This window comes from Pantherophis guttatus, chromosome 2 (genome assembly GCF_059756535.1).
Source record: "Pantherophis guttatus breed Tessera chromosome 2, ASM5975653v1, whole genome shotgun sequence".
Classification (NCBI taxonomy): Eukaryota; Metazoa; Chordata; class Lepidosauria; order Squamata; family Colubridae; genus Pantherophis; species Pantherophis guttatus.
In genome coordinates this window covers 104,982,738-105,001,524 of record NC_142064.1, presented here as the reverse complement: position 1 = coordinate 105,001,524, position 18,787 = coordinate 104,982,738, and the positions used below count along the sequence as shown (strand labels likewise).

The 18,787-nt window shown below is 42.2% G+C and overlaps 1 protein-coding gene across 5 annotated transcripts in view; it reads right to left on the bottom strand.

Annotated features, from left to right (window-relative positions):
* Window positions 1-18,787, bottom strand: part of SIDT1 (SID1 transmembrane family member 1) — a 69,786-nt gene that overhangs the window by 26,160 nt on the left and 24,839 nt on the right. For 3 of the 5 annotated variants that reach the window (XM_034411109.3, XM_034411108.3, XM_087888358.1), the window contains 9 exons: window positions 17,910-18,011; window positions 16,068-16,151; window positions 13,133-13,226; window positions 11,870-11,941; window positions 11,307-11,400; window positions 10,382-10,419; window positions 4,256-4,327; window positions 2,899-3,047; window positions 1,094-1,167 (listed from right to left, as the gene is read on the bottom strand). In XM_034411109.3, coding sequence (XP_034267000.2) covers window positions 1,094-1,167; window positions 2,899-3,047; window positions 4,256-4,327; window positions 10,382-10,419; window positions 11,307-11,400; window positions 11,870-11,941; window positions 13,133-13,226; window positions 16,068-16,151; window positions 17,910-18,011 — 779 coding nt within the window. The remainder of the gene's footprint in view (window positions 1-1,093; window positions 1,168-2,898; window positions 3,048-4,255; window positions 4,328-10,381; window positions 10,420-11,306; window positions 11,401-11,869; window positions 11,942-13,132; window positions 13,227-16,067; window positions 16,152-17,909; window positions 18,012-18,787) is intronic. The other 2 variants (XM_034411110.3, XM_087888359.1) reach the window with 1 other exon arrangement.

Below are 18,787 nucleotides of genomic sequence, written 5' to 3'. Positions count from 1 at the left end.
TATGTGAAATATATGCCTGTATGTATATATAAGTATCAGAAGCAAGGACAATAATAATGATTACTCCTACTACTGTTAATTACAATGACTCTCAAAAAACTAAGCAGGGTCAGACCTCATTAGCATTTGAATAGGAAACAAACAGGGCTTTTCTGCATTTGGAGACTAGACTGGAAAAAAATATTTTATTTGGATCTACTTCTAAAAACTATTTGGACTATTCAAAATGCACTCATCTGCTTGGATCAATTCAGCAGAGTAGCACATACTGAGAGCCACAGAAACAACCTTGGAAAAACTGTGCAGTAATCAGTTAGCAAAACATGTTTTTAAGGCTAGGAAATGATGAAAACATTAGAAATCCAGAGTGTCTCTGTGTTAATTCTCTGGGGTATGAAAAGTAAGGAAGAAGGTAACAAAGAGAAAATCTTGTCAGGGACTGAAGACTCTGTTACTATGGATGCCTTGTACATTGTGTAAAAATAACAATATTAAACCCATAAAATACTGAAATATTTTTCATGTAGAAATCCTACTTTTTAACAATAAAAAAAATATGATGAAAATTGTCACTTTTTCAATTTTTGCTAACATCTTTAATATCTAGCAAATGATTTGATTTCATGGATCTCCGAGATGTCTTGTGGGATGCTCAGGGGTCCTTGGGCTACAATTTAAGAAACATTGGCCTAAATCAATAAAATAGTGTTCCAATCACTCCTGACCAGGCCTAAAGGGCTAACATTCATATTGAGGTGTTGCATTAGCTGCCACTAGATTTCTGGTTACTATGCAAAGTGCTGTGGTCATTGCCTCTAAAGCTCAGGTCCCTGTTACCTCAGTATAAAGTCTGCCCATTCTGGGCACTCACCCCAGAAACAAACAATGAAACCTACTTCTCTTCTAGGTGAATCAGTGCAAATTTCTGAAATTTTGCCCTGGGAATCCCATATTTAACCAGTATGAGGCTGATGTTATACTCTTATTTCACAAAGAAAATCTCCTGTAAGGATTCTTTTTAATTTATGAAAAGGAGAGAGAAAGATGAGTTCAGTTTAAAAAAATGAATTCTGTTAACTTGTTAGTAACTTACCAGAAATAAATTTTATACTTTTTGCTGACAATTCTCCGATCCTTTCTGGATAGGTCTGACAGATAAAGGAACATCTAAAAAGAAAGAGGACAAGATCTTCAGAGTCCTTTAAAAAGATTAAAAGGATTAAAATACAATCTAGCTTTTCAGCTCAGGACTGTCATTTCAAGCTATCAGGGCAAGCACATGAATCCAAATTTATTCCCTTACAGTAAGATATCTGAGTACAATTTCCTGAATTTTAACATATTGTCTTACCAGTGTGACCTGAACCATATTCAAAAACTGTGCACAATGTAAGTTAATAAAAGATTTATTTCACTCCAGTTCTTGACAGTAAACATTTTGACAGAAAGGATTGAATCACACAGTTTGTGATTAAACAGAGAGTGATTCACAGTCACAACCATCATGTTGGGCTAAAATCTGCTTGACAAACATGATGCTGGAAGGGTGGGAAGAAGAGAGGGAGGGAGGGAGGGAGGGAGGGAGGGAGAGAGAGAGAGAGAGAGAGATATTTATCATTTACACTCAAAACAGCATTAATCCACCTAATCCACTACTGTTTGCAAAAAAATACAACTGCCTGAACTAATAGGCTATATCCTAAATCTATAGTTATGAAGTATTTATTTAGGTTACAACACTGTAAAACTAGATTTTGGGACCAATTAACAATAAAATGTGAAAATACAGGGCCAATTTGGTGTAGTGGTTAAGGTGCTGGCCTAAAAACCAGTGGACTGTGAGTTCTAATCCTACCTTAGAGAGGAAAGCTGGATAGATGACTTAGATCAGGCAAACTCAATTTCGCTGAGGGCCAAATCAAGGTTGTGTTTGACCTTGGGGGCTGGTGTGGGCATGGTCAGCTAGATGTCAATCATGTCAAAGGCACCTGGGGTGGCCCAGGCAGGGCTGGGGGGATCCATTGTCTTCAGTGGAGCAAGGCAAGACCAGGGAGAGCGTCAAACCCTTGTCCTCCAGAGGAGCCTCACCGTCCCACTTAGGCCACGCCCTACAGAGGATCCCTGGATGGCAGCATAGGCTGTCCAGAGCCCTAGGCAGTGGAGGGCAAGCACCCAGCCTGGCCCTCAAGATCCCAGGGCACTAGGACCCACAGCCCAGCCCAACCCTGCTTCCCAGAGGGGGTATCCGGCTGCGCTTACCTCCTCCTCCACGCAGGCAGCCCTCCTGAGCTCTGTTTTGCACTGTGACTGCCTCCTGCAGTACTCTGCCAGCAAAAACAGACCCTGGGAGGGGCACAGGTGGCCCTCCCGAGCTCCATTTTCGGCTGCGATGACCTGCTCCAGCATGCTGCCACCGGAAATGGAGCTTGGGAGGGCCAGGCTGAGGCACTGCATGCCGGTCCTTCGATGTTTCCAGGGCAGTCCCACGGGCCAGATCTAAGCACCCCATGGGCTGGATCCAGCCCCCAGGCCTTGAGTTTTACACCCCTGACTTAGATAGAAGGATGAAGAAGTATTAGATATATTAGCTGCCTTGAGTTACTTATAGAATAATAAAGGTGGGATTAAAAAATCTAATAAAAATGACAAATGCCATGAAATAAAATAAGCAATACTATTCAATGCTAATTATAAATAACAAATGAGAACCTGATTAATTAAACCTTCTTTGGAGGCCAGACATTTATAACTAAAAAGCTTTCTATCAACAAATCTTTGCAGAACATTGTGATAAAAAATTATAAAAGTGTGTTAATTTCTGGGCATATTTCCTTGGTAGAGAAAGGATACGTTAAAAAAAATTCCTATAAAAATGCAAAAGCCATTTGCAAGAGATACCTTAGTGCGGATTACATTCTTGTTGCTTTCAATTTCAGGCATAGTGTCAAAATCACTCTCCTCTTCCACTGAGCTGTCTGTATCACTGCCACAAGGAGGCCTACGATCTAGAGTTGATAATTCTTGACCTCCACTGGAGCTTGATTCATCTGAAAATGAAAATTGTGGTACAAAAGTTGGTTGTTTTGTTTATTTTTATGTGAGTCATGTACACAACATTATAGTAATGTTGAAAGTCTTTCTCATAAGGCTTGAACAATGAATATTGGGTTTTTTTATACTGCCAAACAACAACAAATGCAAGCAGGCAAGGATCATCATGTCTCTTCAATGTTTTTAGTGCCCCTGTCAGATCATATCTTCATAATTTTCACTTCTATCTTCATTTCTGCTTCTTACATGGGTATGAATTCTGCCTATGTCTCCATTTTCTGCTCCATCCCTGGTTTGGAGAATAGCTTGACTCCCTTTTTCTTTGTGACAGCCTCTCAAATATTAGAAGATTGCTATCATGTCATCCTTGGTCCTTCTCTTTGTTAGGCAAGATATACTCAGTTCCTGCAAATGTTCATCATATATTGCTCTTCTCTGACTTTCTAGAGCCTCGACATCTTTTTTGTATCATGGTGACCAGACCTGGATGTAGTATTCCAAGTATGGTCTTAACAGTGCAGTATATACTGGTATTAATATTCTGCATGATACTTCACATGATCTTGATACTATTTCTCTGTTGATGCAATCTAGGACTGCATCTACTTTTTTTGGCAGCTGCAGTATATCTCTACCGCTACTCTGTTTCTGCCTCTATGTATGTCTCTCTCTCTCTCTCTCTCTCTTTCTGTCTATCAGTAGAGATAGATAGATGATAGATAAAATAGACAGCCAGATAGCCTGTCAAATAGATAGATGATAGAACTGTTGGGTCTGTGGTGTTCTCTGAGCTTGGCTGTGTTCATGGAGACATTTTATTACCTACAAACTGGGTAACATCATCAGAGCTACTACTGCTGAAAATCTTGACTCTGCCATACACAGCATGTACCATGGCTCTTCCCATTTTACATGATTCTGAGATTAACAATGATCTTTCCAGCTGTGAAAAGCTGACTCCCTCCACATTAGACAAAGAGTATAAAAATATGTGTATGTGAGAAGAAGAACATATTTGGAAAGAAATGGATACAGAAATGGACTAAAACAAAAATACAGCAGAAAAGATGAGAAACAAAACTGAAAATGACAAGTTTGCCCTCAACTTCAAGCAACAGCTCATAGACATAAATGCACTATTTTTATTAGCTAAATACAGGATGCAGACATAGCAAACATTTCTGAGACTGAAGATTTACTATACCTATAGCTCCATAGCTGCTTCCTTCAGGGGTGCTGGCAGTGATAGGATGAGAAGAAGCCATAGTCCCAGGACCTACAAGGTAAACCAACAAGAAATGGCTTTTTACTTTCAACTGTCCAAAGGGCCCAACAGAGAGGATAACCAATTATTTTGAATTGAAAAGAGATGTCTCCTTCCATTTGGCTTTAGGCATTGCCAAGCAGTATGTTATACCCTCTGTTACTATCAGTTGATGACAACCCAATTTTCTGAAAATAGCAAATACAAAAAAGGAACCCTTGAAAAGGAAGGTGGAGGGCCAAGTCAAGAGCAGAATCCTTGAGTTATCTCAAGGATTTAAGGATGGACCATTCAGGCTGAGGAACCCTCTTAATTGCCACATTTCCATTATTGTGGCCTAACCCAGGCAGCAGAAAACAAAACTCCCACTTTGGGGAACTCAGAACGTACAAGTCACTTAATGAATCTATTTAAGTTTCACATTATAAAGAGCTTAGTTGTTTATAGTTTTCTGTGTCGTAAGAAATAAGTTTATTTCTTAAAAGTTACTTGATAAATTATTACCTGTTGTCTATAAAATTGTTTACTTCTATTTAATAGCATGATTATAATATATGTATGAAGTTTTCAGTGTATGTTGTGTTGGCTGAACATCCTCCTGAGCTTTTCTGCTATTCCTGCAATGTAGGGAATGACAACGTTGCTTTGTTTATTGTTCTCTTCCATATCTTGCAGGAATATCGGAAAACTCAAGAGGACCTTCAGCCAACAGAACATAGGTGCACACTTCAAACCCAAGAATACACTAAGGCAGAAGCTTGTCCACCCCAAGGATAAAACACCCAGACACAAACTGAGCAATGTGGTATAGATTGAGATAGATCACATGTGACATTAATGGTGGTAGAGGGATCAAAATACAATATCCCCTTTTCTTGCTCATATAAGTTTATAGCTTTATCATCTATATCACGGAGAATTATACATCTCAATACAAAAGAAATACAAAAAGAAAAATGAAGAAAAAGTCAGGGCCATTGAGATTACAAAAATCCCTTAATAGCAGAGGCTGTTTGTTCTTTGGTGAAAAAGTGTCAACAAACGCCTTCCGGTTAAGCAGTTGGATTGGGCAAGGAAATAGAAAAGGCCGTCTTGAATAATTCATATAAGTTGGCTCATCATACCAGAAGTGACAGAAGATGAAAATCAGCAGAATCTAAGCCTAAATAGAATGAAATGGAAGAGACTTCAGTTGTAGTGATATTGTAGCTCCCCTGGGTACCCTACATTTTTGCACCATGTAGAGTTTTGAGCAGACCTGTATGTTAAAATTCTGCTGATTTTTTGTCTGGAAAAAAAAAATGGCAAATTTTAATGATATCCAGGGTAGTATCTATACACTGTAGCTGATGAATAAACATCAGATGGGACTTCTGACTGGCATACAACCAAAGAAAATTAAATAGTTCAACATAAGATTTTAATAAATCAGATGGAATCTCTGGAAGGGGGATGGGAATTTAATTTAATTCAATTTAATATTTAAATTTATTTACCGCCCTTCTCCCGAAGGACTCAGGGCGGTGAACAGCCAGAAGTAAAAAAACATCAAATACAAAATTTAAAAACAATTTAAAAATAAATTAAACATTTTGGCCCAACAGTTAAAATCCCCCATTAAAAATCCAAATTAAAATACACATTTGGAGAGATTAGGCCAGCCCAACGATGAAATAAAAAGGTTTTGAGGGCCCGACGGAAAGTACGTAAGTCTGGAATCATCTCTGGGGGGAGCTCGTTCCAGAGGGCAGGTGCTCCCACAGAGAAAGCTCTCCCCCTGGGGGCCACCAGTCGGCATTGTTTGGCCAACAGCACCTGGAGGAGCCCCTCTCTGTGGGAGCGTACTGGCTGGTGGGAGGCTCTCGGTGGCAGAAGGCGGTCCCGTAAATATCCAGGCCCTAAGCCATGGAGCACTCTAAAGGTGGTCACCAACACCTTGAATCGCACCCGGAGGACCACCAGTGCAGCTCACGCAGGAGAGGTGTTACATGGGAGCGCCATGATGCTCCCATAATCAACCGCGCAGCCGCATTCTGGACCAGTTGGAGCCTCCGGGTGCTCTTCAAGGGGAGCCCCATGTAGAGAGCATTGCAGTAGTCCAGGCGGGAAGTGATGAGGGCATGAGTGACCGTGCGTAAGGAGTCCCGATCCAGAAAAAGACGCAACTGGCTAATCAGGCGAACCTGATAAAAAGCACCCCTGGCCACAGCCGTCACATGTTCTTCTAAAGACAGCCGTGCATCCAGGAGGACACCCAAGTTGCGAGCCCTCTCTGTGGGGGCCAACGACTCGTCCCCAATAGTCAGAGATGGCACCAACTGACTATATCGGGACGCCGGAAGCCACAACCACTCGGTCTTGGATGGGTTGAGTTTGAGCCTGTTTCTCCCCATCCAGATCCGTATGGCCTCCAGACACCGGGACATCACGTCAAGGGCATCATTGGGGTGGTCCAGGGTGGAGATGTACAGCTGAGTGTCATCAGTGTACTGATGGTACTTCACCCCGAAACCACGGATTATCTCACCCAGCGGCTTCACATAAATGTTGAATAGAAGGGACGAGAGGACCGACCCCTGTGGCACCCCACATACAAGACGCCTCAGGGTCGACCTCTGCCCCCCCGTCAACACAACCTGCAACCGGTCAGAGAGGAAGGAAGAGAACCACCGCAACCCGGTGCCCCCCACCCCTAACCCCTCCAACCAGTGCAGCATGATACCATGGCCGATGGTATCAAAAGCCGCTGAGAGATCTAACAGGACCAGGACAGAGGAACAGCCCCTGTCCTGAGCCCTCCAGAGATCATCAACCAATGCGACCAATGCCGTTTCCGTGCTGTGCCTAGGCCTGAAGCCCGACTGGAACGGATCGAGATAGACCACTTCATCCAGGTACTGGGGAAACTGTCGCGCCACCACACTCTCAACAACCTTCGCCAGAAAGCGAAGGTTGGAGACTGGACGATAATTTGCTAAAACAGCCAGGTCCAGGGAGTGCTTCTTGAGGAGGGGCCTCACCACCGCCTCTTTCAAGGCGGCGGGAAAGTAGCCCTCTCTCAAAGAAGCGTTAACAACCCCCTGGAGCCAGCCTCATGTAACCTCCCGGGAGGCCAGCACCAACCAGGAGGGACACGGGTCCAATAAACAAGTGGCCGCGCTAGGTCTACCCAGAATCCTGTCCACGTCTTCAGGGGTCACTGGGTCAAACTCCTCCCAGATAACGCTCTCAAGACCTGTCTCGGTCACCCCGCCTGTATCTACCCAGTCAGAGTCCAGGCCTTCCCGAATTTGAGCGACTTTGTCATGCAGATACTGCACAAAATCCTCAGTCCTGCCCTCCAAGGGGTCCTCCCGCGCTCCTGGATGGAGCAGGGAGCGGGTCACCCTGAACAGGGTGGCTAGGCGGTTATCTGCAGATGTGATAAGAACGGAAAAATAATTAAACTTTGCCGTTTTTATTGCCACTAGGTAGGTCTTAATATGAGACCTTACCAGCGTTCGGTCGGATTCGGAAAGGCTAGCCCTCCAACTGCTCTCTAGGCGTCTTTTCTGGCGCTTCATCTCCCTCAGCTCCTCGGAGAACCAGGGAGCTAAGTGAGATCAGCGGCGAGTCAGAGGCCACAAAGGCACGACACGGTCCAAAGCTCCAGCGGCCGCCCTATCCCAGGCGGCCACCAGGTCTTCAGCCAGGTCGTGAGCCAGAGCCTCAGGGAAAGGCCCAAGCTCCGTCTGGAACCTATCAGGATCCATCAGGCGCCTGGGGCGGAACCACTTAATCGGTTCCACCTCCCTGCAGCAGGGTGTAGTGGTTTGAAGGTCAAGTTGAAGGAGAGAATGGTCAGACCATGACAAGGGTTTAATCACTACATCCCCTATATCTAAACCATTCAGCCACTGGCCAGAGATGAAAACCAAGTCCAGAGTGTGTCCCCCTATGTGTGTAGGGCCATGAACTAAGTTGGTCAGGTCCATGGCCATCATGGAAGCAATGAACTCCCGAGCCGCCTCAGACGTTTCACCGACGGACGGCAGGTTGAAATCCCCCATAAGTCATAAGGGTATACCCATAAGGGTATCAACCGCCATCCCAGCTATCACATTGAGCAGTTCAGGCAGGGCCGCCGCCACATCGCAGGGAGCCAGGTACATGATCAGCAGGCCCACCTGCACCCCATGACCCCACTTCACAAAGAGGGACTTACATCCGGTTATCTGAGGCACAGTGACCTCCTTCGGACCAAGACCTTCCTTTATAACAACCGCTACCCCCCTGCCCCTCCCCTGAACCCTCGGCTGATGGAATGCTCGGAAGCCTGGTGGGCACATTTCAACCAGGGGAACCCCCCCTCCTGGCCCAACCAGGTCTTCGTAATACCCGCCAGGTCCGCTCCCCCCTCTTGAACAAGATCACAAATGAGGGGGGCTTTATTTACTACAGACCTGGCATTGCACAACATCAGCCGAAGGCCCGGGCCCTGAGGATCTGCGCAACCTGGGGAATGAGAGGAGCATTGGGGGCCGGAGTGCGCCACCACTCAGAGACAGCGGGCATGTGCCCCCATAACCGGATATGGCCCCCTGCTCCCGCCATATCTGCCCCTCCCACTTACAGTACTGATGGTATCGCCCTCCTCAGTATGGACTCTAACCCCCTCATTGACTCCGAACCCCGCACCCCCCGTTACATAGTCCACTGTTGGACCTGGCCTCCCCCTCAGTGGGTTATCCCCCAAACCCACAACCCTACCCCCCCCAGAACCCCTTAAAACTTAGGTTAAAAAAGAAGTTAAAAAGCCCCTCAGCCCCCTCTTCGCCACATGCCACCTCTTGGGATTCCAAAACCCGTCATCAAGGTAGGTCCTCGATAGAGTGGAGGGCCAGGCCTGTGAGAGGGGGGAGTCTCGTAGTGCAAGAAGGACAGCTTCCGTGTACATCCAATAAACATAAACATAGATGGGAGGTAAAAAGTCTGTCCAGGGGTATGATGAAGAGTTTAAAAGTACTGGAGCAAGATGGATCTGAATGTCACTAAGCTGGACTCCACTGCCCTCTCACGGCAGTGGGAGGAGTCCTGTGTCATTTCGCCAAAACCAGAGGTAAGGATCCAAGCCACCCTCTCACAGTGGCTAGCCCATATGGAAATGGCTCAGGAAAGTCAGATGGTCTGTTCCTCCATTGGTGAAAGGCAACAGCCCCCTCAGCTCCCGCATAACAATTGCCCAGACACCCTCCGGCTGGGGCTCAGATGAAAAAGGAGACCGGTCCGTAAAGGCGAGATGATATTAAACGCAAGGGAGGAAAGATGTTCAAAAGGGAGAGGGATAACATGCAGCTGGACACAATCTGGAGGTGGATGGCCATATAAGCCAAAACCAGGCCACAGACACAGATGGGTGGGGGGAGAGTACCCGAGGTGACCAGATGACCAGTCCTTGGCCGCTCTCCAGCCTCTCCAACCCTCAGAACTTCATAATCCTCCCAGTCATGTCTCCAACCTCCAGACTCCAGCCCCCGGATCACAATGGGGGTCTGTAAAGGGAATAGCTTGGAACATGATAGGTCCTCACTTAATGACTGGCTGGGATTTGATTAACAACTGATCAGGGATGGACAGGATTGCCATCACTAAGTGATGTAGTAAGTGACTTTGCACTTTACAACCACATGGCTTTGCACTTACAACCACATGGCTTAAATGATGAGAGAGAGAGAGAGAGAGAAAATGAGAGAGAAAGAGAGACAGAGACAGAGAGACAGAGACAGAGACAGAGAGAGACAAAAGAATCAATTTGATGAGGATTCCAAATTTTATTGCAGAAACTGCATGGAAGTTAGGAAATAACTGAATTTAAAGATAAACATTCATATCGACAGTCACCTATCCCTTATTTGCACTTTCTCTAGGAAGTTGGCTCCTTCAAGGCATCAATGATTGTTACAGAGCGTAACAGCATCCCCAACAAAAAATATTTTGATGTTTAGGTCCACTTGGAAGACTGAACTTAATAACTCCTGACATGTTATCCAACTCTATAATAGCAACACAATATATTAGCATAATTACCATCATCAAGTCTTCCTATTGATGTTTTCCTACGAAATCTAAAATAAAGCACAAATATAACCATGTAGATGTCATTAATGTCTCTAAATAGTAAAAGGCAACTATTTATCATAAAATTATAACATTTATATAATAGTTATTTTAAAAATTGGCAAGATCATTTTGAATTGGGTGGAACTATTGACCATTTTCATTGTAAAATACTGCTGCTAAGAAACGAACAGCTACTTTGGCACAAAGGTTCAATAATATTGTTGTTGTTAGTTGCGAAGTCGTGTCCTACCCAAGTTGCCTTCCTGTCCTCTACCATCTTCTGGAGTCCATTTAAGTTCACACCAACTGCTTCAATGACTCCATCCAGCCACCTCGCTCTCTGTTGTCCCGTTCTTCTTTTGCCCTCAATCTTTCCCAGCATTAGGCTCATTCCAGTGAGTCCTTCCTTCTCATTAAGTGGCCAAAGTATTTAAGTTTCATCTTCAGGACCTGGCCATCTAAAGAGCAGTCAGGGTTGATCTCCTCTAGGACTGACTGATTTGATCTCCTTGCAGGCCAAGGGACTTGCAGGAGTCTTCTCTAGCACCATAGTTCAAAGGCCTCAATTCTTTGACGCTCAGCCTTCTTTATGGTCCAACTTTCACCACCATACATTTCAACTGGGAAAACCATAGCCTTGACTATACACACTTTTGTTGGCAGGGTGATGTCTCTGCTTTTTAGTATGCTATCTAACTTTGCCATAGCATTCCTCCCCAGGAGTAAGCATCTTTTAATTTCTTTGCTGTAGTCCCCCTGTGCAGTGACCTTGGAGCCCAGGAAAATAAAATCTGTCACTACCTCCCTTTCTTATGTTATACCATCATACAGACCTAAACACTTTAGTAAATGGAGACATGCTTTATTAAACAGTGCTAAATGTTCTATATACCTGATGTACTGGACAAATCCAACCACTAGTGCACCCAGATAGAAGGAGAAGAAAGCCAGAAAACTGAAAAGGATGGCATGTATATAAACAGTGCCTAGGAAAAAGACACAAGGATATACCATTAGTAAGTGAAGAAATTATAGCCCACTCCTCTGCTACCATGTTGTTTGCCCCTCCAATTTCACATATTAATGGTAAATGCTCACTTCTTCCTCTTACTATATGCAATCCTCAATATTATTCTCCACTTGGAAGATAGGTTTGTAAGGTAATTTGCAATCAAGACTTTGACATCTGTTCTATTCTGTGGTTCTAAGGAAAACATTTCTTCAAAATCCAGTATTTGTACTGGAGTGAAAATCAGTGCCAAATAGGATTACAGCAAATTGAAGGATGAGAGAATCAAATGATCAGTTAGCACTTGCAAGTGTGCAAACTCATAATATCACCTGAATATGTTATGCCTTATTTTGTATTATTTTAATAAAGCCACATTTGTAGTGATAGTAGTGCTTCATTGGTTTTTGTTAACTTTAAGAAAATACAAAATTATGTTTCAAGACCTTTAACTGAAGGTAACACTGTCACTTCAAGATGCTTCATTCGTTGAAGGTTCCATGTGTAGTTAGTTTTTCCTGAAAAAGAGTAACATAATACACACATGCACACACATGTACATACACACATGTGCATACATATGATTTGATCATGCAAAAAGTTTGCAAGTCATGAGAACTGTACTAGGCCATGGCTTCCAAAAAGAAAGAAATTAAAATAGTTGAGAATTCTTGAATGGAGAGTGGGGAGAGGGGAGAGGGAGAACATACATTTGCTTGTGGCATTGAGCTTCCTATTCTGGAAGGAAAGTCTTGCTGCTAATTGAGGCCTAAGTATCTCAAGTAGTGGTGGGTTCCTCCCAGTTCGGTCCGGTTCGGCCGAGCCGGTAGCAGTGACGATATGACATCACCGAACCGGTTCTCCTCCCCCGCCCTCCCACCCACCCCCACATTATTCTTATCTTTTATTTGGTCCCACCCCCAATCTATTGCTGCCTCCTGAGTCCCAGCTGATGACTAAAGGGAAAAAAACGGTTTAAACTCTTGCCGCGGGGCTTCAAAGGGCCGTCCTACAGCTGATCAGTGTTAAAAGCAAACAAATGAGTCGGGTCGTTAAGTGCGAGGACTGGTCGTAAGTGCGAGGACCTTCCAGAAATGACTCTGACCAGCCAGCCACGCCCACCCAGTCACATGACCCCCCCCAAGCCACACCCACAAAATAAGCCACACCCACAGAACCGGTAGTAAAAAAAATTAGAACCCACCCCTGATCTCAAGGTAGCGTTCTCAACTAAACAGCCTTTCCTTTATCCCAAATAAGAGGAAGTAGGCCCAAAGGTTCCCCATTATTGCCATAGTGATCTGTGTAGGTCACACTCTCTTTCTGAATTAGAAAGATAAAAAATTGAGCCATCACTCCTTATATTCTGAAGGCATCTTGACTCACACCGTCTTACATGTCCAGCTCAGCATGAAAGTTAGTCAGAGCAGAAGACACTGCATTTAAAGTGACATTTTGAGTGGCCTCACTATTTCATACTTCAGTCAGTATGCCTTCAGAGTGTCTTCATAGTGTGTGCCGATCTGGAAACTCTTCCTTCCATTTCCCAGGACCTAGTTTGACTTCTTTCAAGGAAATTAAATTTTATGTAACAATTACATGTCTCACTATGATTGCCATGACAGTCTAGATAGGATAACTACAATGTCCAAAACAGAAGCATTGAGAGATAGTATTCTTCCTGGCCTTCTTGATCATAACTCGCCTACCTTGAATGGAGGGTGGACTTGAACCACCACAGGTATAGTCCTCTGGCTTTATGACAAATACAACAAAAAACTGTTTGCTTGGGAAGTCCTTTTTCTGTGCAATATAAAAACACAATAATTTTTAATGCTGTTAGACAACTATAGTTAGGAAAGATAACTGGGCAGTAAGGGAGGTGAGAAACAGGAGGCTGTTGATCCCTATATTGTGTATCCGCACTTGTCTTCTTAAAAAAGAGCAAATTTTAATTCTTCTAGAAGCCACTGAAATAAAAGCAATTATTCTGCTCTTTCATTGTTGTGAAGTCAGGTTTTTTTAGAGATCTAGGCAATAAATGAAATCATAGCAGTGACTGACATACACAATGCCCAAAAAAAGACAATCCTTTAATTTTTTTTATAAAGTCTTTTCTTGCAAAAGAGGAAATGATTAGATAGAAATTATTCAGAATTCCAAAGGTTTAGCATACAGTAGCTACGATTGGCCAGTAGTGAGTCTAAAACAACAGGAGGGGTAAAAAAAGGAGTCTCCTTCTAAGCTAGTTCTTATAATACAAAATATTTTTTAAAGAAAAAATAAAATCCTGCCAATATGTACAGATAATCCAACATCAAGATATATTATTATGCACATTGCAAAAGCAGATCCACAGATGTGATACGGTGACCTATATAAATATGCAGGATCATTCTGTGCCCATTATTTATTATGCCCATGTATTATGGCACAAGAATCATGTGTCACAAATGTTCTTTGCAGAGTTGACTATGAAATCAAGTGACTTTAACCCTAACAAATTTATCTTTCCTGGATAAGCAATACTGTAAGCCAGTACATTCTTTAAATTGCCTATAACAGGGATCTGCAACCCGCGGCTCTGGAGCCACATATGGCTCTTTCATCCCTCTGCTGCGGCTCCCTGTTGCTCAAAATATGAGTCACAACCACCAATGTGCGACACCCCCCGGGCACGTGATTTATTGAGCTTTTCAACCCATCTTTTTTTTTTCCAGAGTGCAAAATGTTTTTGTTGCATGGAGAAATAAAAAATTGTTTTCTCTGTAGCAGTTCATTGATTTCATAAATGCAACACGCTATCGTTTTTTTATACATAGCATAAAGGTAAAAAAAAAAACGATATATGCAGTGTTATCTTCATTTTAGATGTCAAAAGGGTTTTGTGGCTCCTGGTGTTTTCTTTTCTGTGGGTAATGGGTCCATATCACTCTTTGATTGTTTAAGGTTGCTGACCCCTGGCCTATAATAGATGCAAAATGGAAAGAAGCCTAAGAAGATTGCAAAATTCTTACCATTGTCATTGCTGGTGCGCTTTCACATGATTCTTTTAGGTTTTTTATGTAATTTAATGCATTTTTTTTAAAAAAATTACAATATTTGTTGTATTTTGCATTTATGATTGTTGATAACTGAACATAAGCAAATCAATAACATTATTTCAGTTAGGATTCCTACCTATATAGTAATAGCAGCTGCATATCTTACACAGCTCCTAACCACAAAAAGGTCTACAATGCCCTTTCTTTTGCTGTGCTAGATGAAAGATAAAAGAAAGACCCTCTTCTGAGAACATTTGTGCTTTCAAGATGCCACCAGCACCAACATGTGATGGAATAAAGTCTTCTGCCTTGGGCTACATTGGGCTAGAAGAGCTCCAAAGTCCCTTCCAGCCCTATGATTCTGTCCTCCTTTCCTGCCCATTTTACACAACCACCTGTATTTTCCCAGGCCATACTGACTTATTGTATATGCTCTCTGAGTGCAATTCTCTCTTAACATAATGTTGCCAAATTTTGCATTGCATAGTATGTAAAATTTGCCAGGTAGTGAGCGCCAGCTAAGCTAATCAGTCATAATTACGATCCTGTTATTTCTTAGTTATTCAGTTCTATAGCTTCTCACCACAACTGAATTTGAATGAGTTTTTTCCTTTACATGTTTTTGCAATTATAGTATATTTTATTTTATTCAACACTTAATTTTAATTAAATTTTCATTTTAGTTAACCACACAGAGAGTTTTTGTAGTTCTTAATTTTATAAACATTTGCAGCTTTTATTTTGCCATTTTTTAACTTTTAATACTAATTGCTATCTTTTAACTCACTATCTCCACAGACTGTTTTCAGGACATAGCTATTAATTTCATAATCTCTACATTTTTACTTTATGCTAGTTGAAGACCACAATAAACTATTGTATAACTAAACATTTAAAATAAAATTGGAATTAAGGTCTTATTATAGAAAAGAGAATCTTGAGCTTCCAAGAGGTTTACGTTACCTATTTCAACCCTTCCAATTCTTTTCTAAGGAAGGAAATAATGACCCTGAAAAGGGCCATTTGTGCTTTCAAAAGTTGGAACGCTTGGTATATTCTGGAGCTGCCAAAGTGGTCCTAAGGGCCACGATTCTGTGTTGATGCTTCCCCAACATTTTCTCAAAACTCCAAATATGCCTCTTGACCCAAGATGATCAGCTCTATCTGGCTTAGTGACCATGCTCTTACTAGTATTCCTAATCAAAATTAACTGCTTGAGACTTCTCAACGGTTTGCAGGTATTTTTTTGTGTGCACATAGTGTAGATGTATTCAAACTCAAGGAACCGTACAATATTCTTATATGTTTTTCCTTACAATTGATACTTTCTCCCTCCCTTCGTTGGACTTGTCCCACATTTCTCAATCATTCCTCATCTGCCTGCAATCAACTTCTCCTGGCTCAGTATTCCCTGCCCTCTCCTACGCTTGCCAGCTTCCCCATGCTCTTCTCCCTAAATATGGACAGATTTTCCCAGCCAAGTTTCTACCTTCCAAAATGTCTCTATCCATCCACGATTGACTGCAGACAATCCTGATCAGCCTAATTGCCCCCTCCAACCAAATCAGACTGACTACAGTAGACAGCACCATCCACTCACCTGCACAGTGAGGGCTGCCTGCTTTGTCATGGATTGGTAAACTCCATTAAATTCCACATTATAATCCAAATCATAAACTGGACACTGCAACAGATGAAGAAGCTGATTAGAGAGCTACCTCTGCTTGTGTATATTTGATTATTGCAATAGATTCCTGGCGGGCCTTCCCAATTCTCTCCTTCTCTCGGTCACAGTTCAGAACAGGGCCATTCGAATTGTTACAGACCTTCACCTTTATTCCCAAGTTTCATTACATCACAGAGCAATTCAGTTGCCCCCCGTTTGAGTCACTTTGAGCTTGCTTAATTTGTATACCTTTTTTGATGTTTCTTCCTAGAAGAAAGAATTATTAAAGAACACATGGTCCTATTAGACACCACCTTTATCAAAATGGATGATGATTCTGAAGTTCAAAGAACCCTTCTCCCAAAATGAATACTAGAGAAGAAAGAAATCACAAACACAGACAAAACTTCTGTACAATGAGCAGGTTTCCCACTTTCTCAACTTAAGGTTGCCAAATCTAGGTAAAACAACCTGCAGAAATGCCACCTATCCCTATAAATAAGTAAAAGAAAGAAAGAAAGAAAGAAAGAAAGGAAGGAAGAAAGAAAGAAAGAAAGGAAGGAAGGAAGGAAGGAAGGAAGGAAGGAAGGAAGGAAGGAAGGAAGGAAGGAAGGAAGGGACTTCTACACATGTAAGTTCGCACACACACACAACCACATACTGAGGGAATAAAAGCCACACTCTAGAAAAGGATTGAGCCAAGACAAAAAATTATTTTTAGCTGAATTAATCCACAAGGAATTCTCTGCATAACATTAACATATGTGCATACTCACACAAATATGCATGTATCCACAAACATTGCCCTTCCTCAAAGCAGCAGAAATGGGGGGGGAGTGAGATGGGGTGAGGATAAGCGGTATCTGATCTGGGAAAGGGGGAAAAGGAACAGACATGAAGGAACTAATGGGAAGGAAAGAAGGAAATTAACAAGGGAGGAATAAAAAAAAAATTCTACTCAGAAAGGATGACTGTAATATGGTAAGAAAATCATTTATCATTTCTGCCTTATGGAAAAGGGGGACAATATAAATTTGGGCCATGTAGAGTCTGTGTCTCCATCCCATGTTTGTACAGCTCTCACTCTCAATAAAGCAGAAACAGCTTTCTCTCCTAAATAGCATCTGCCTCTTCTTTGTGAGACACTTCAAAAGTAAAACAAGACTGTTTTATCATCACTGCTCTTGCTAAGTCTCATTATTACTGGAGGTTAGTAATGTCACTGACAAAATCAATGTCCTCCCTTCCTCCCCAGCCACTTTGTCAGTCCTCTGAGAAAGATTGAGTCAGGAAACAACCTCTACAAAGGCTATTGGAACTCGGTTGTGAAGTATGATAACAGAATCTTGAAAGCCCAATTAGAATTTCTCGCTGTCCTTATACCCAAGAAAATCAAGGTGGGACAATCTTGAGCTTCTTCCTTACCGCCTCTCTTCTTTCATGGATAAGTGGATGATAATGTCACTGTCACCCTTCTTTGAATTCCTTTTTCAGGGTTATCTCTACATGTGTCCTCTCTGAACTGGATATTTGTCATATTTGTTTTCAAGCATACTATTTTCTCTCTGTGTCCTAAGTGAACACAAACAACTTTAGGGTGTAGATTTGTAATCTATCTGCTTTGAAGGCAGCTCAGATCTGTCCAATTTGACTCACAATGCAGGAATGGTCCAAATCTGATTCACACTTCATATTAAATTGAGCAGCAATAGTACCATAAGCAAAGACAAACGCTTCCAATATTCAAGTAGCCTATCATAAACTAGTAGGACTTACCACAATATCTTGGATGGAGACCACAGAGCAGGGATAGATTGTCTTAGAAATCACTCTGACTATGACAGAATCCACATCAGGAGGGAACTGGTACAAAAAGTACTATGAAGGGAGAAAATACGTTTATAATCCTTCCTGCTATAAGGATAAACTTTAAATATGGATTGAGCCCCATTTATCCAAGATAGTCATGCTGATGCCACCATGCCTCTGAGTCTGTACCTGACTTGCCCTGTTGAATGGTAATATTTAACAAGTGGTCAAAATAGGAAGTGCTCTATCAAATCCTGTACCTGTTAACAGTGGTATCCCCCAAGGCAGCGTTTTAGGTCCAACACTCTTCATACTTTGCATAAATGACCTTTGTGATCATATTAAAAGCAACTGTGTTCTCTTCGCTGATGATGTAAACTATTCAACACCACTGACAATGCAACTACCCTTCAAAAAGACTTTGACTACGTGTCAGATTGGTCTAACAAATGGCAACTTCAAATCTCAACCAACAAATGCTCTGTCTTGCACATTGGTAAAAAAAATCAGAACATAAAATACAAATTACAGTGGGGCAAAAAAGTATTTAGTCAGCCACCAATTGTGCAAGTTCTCCCACTTAAAAAGATGAGAGAGGCCTGTAATTGACATCATAGGTAGACCTCAACTATGAGAGACAATGAGAAAACAATCCAGACAATCACATTGCCTGATTTGGAAATAATTTATTTGCAAATTATGGTGGAAAATAAGTATTTGGTCAATATCAAAAGTTCATCTCAATACTTTGTTATATATCCTTTGTTGGCAATGACAGAGGTCAAACGTTTTCTATAAGTCTTCACAAGGTTGGCACACACTGTTGCTGGTATGTTGGCCCATTC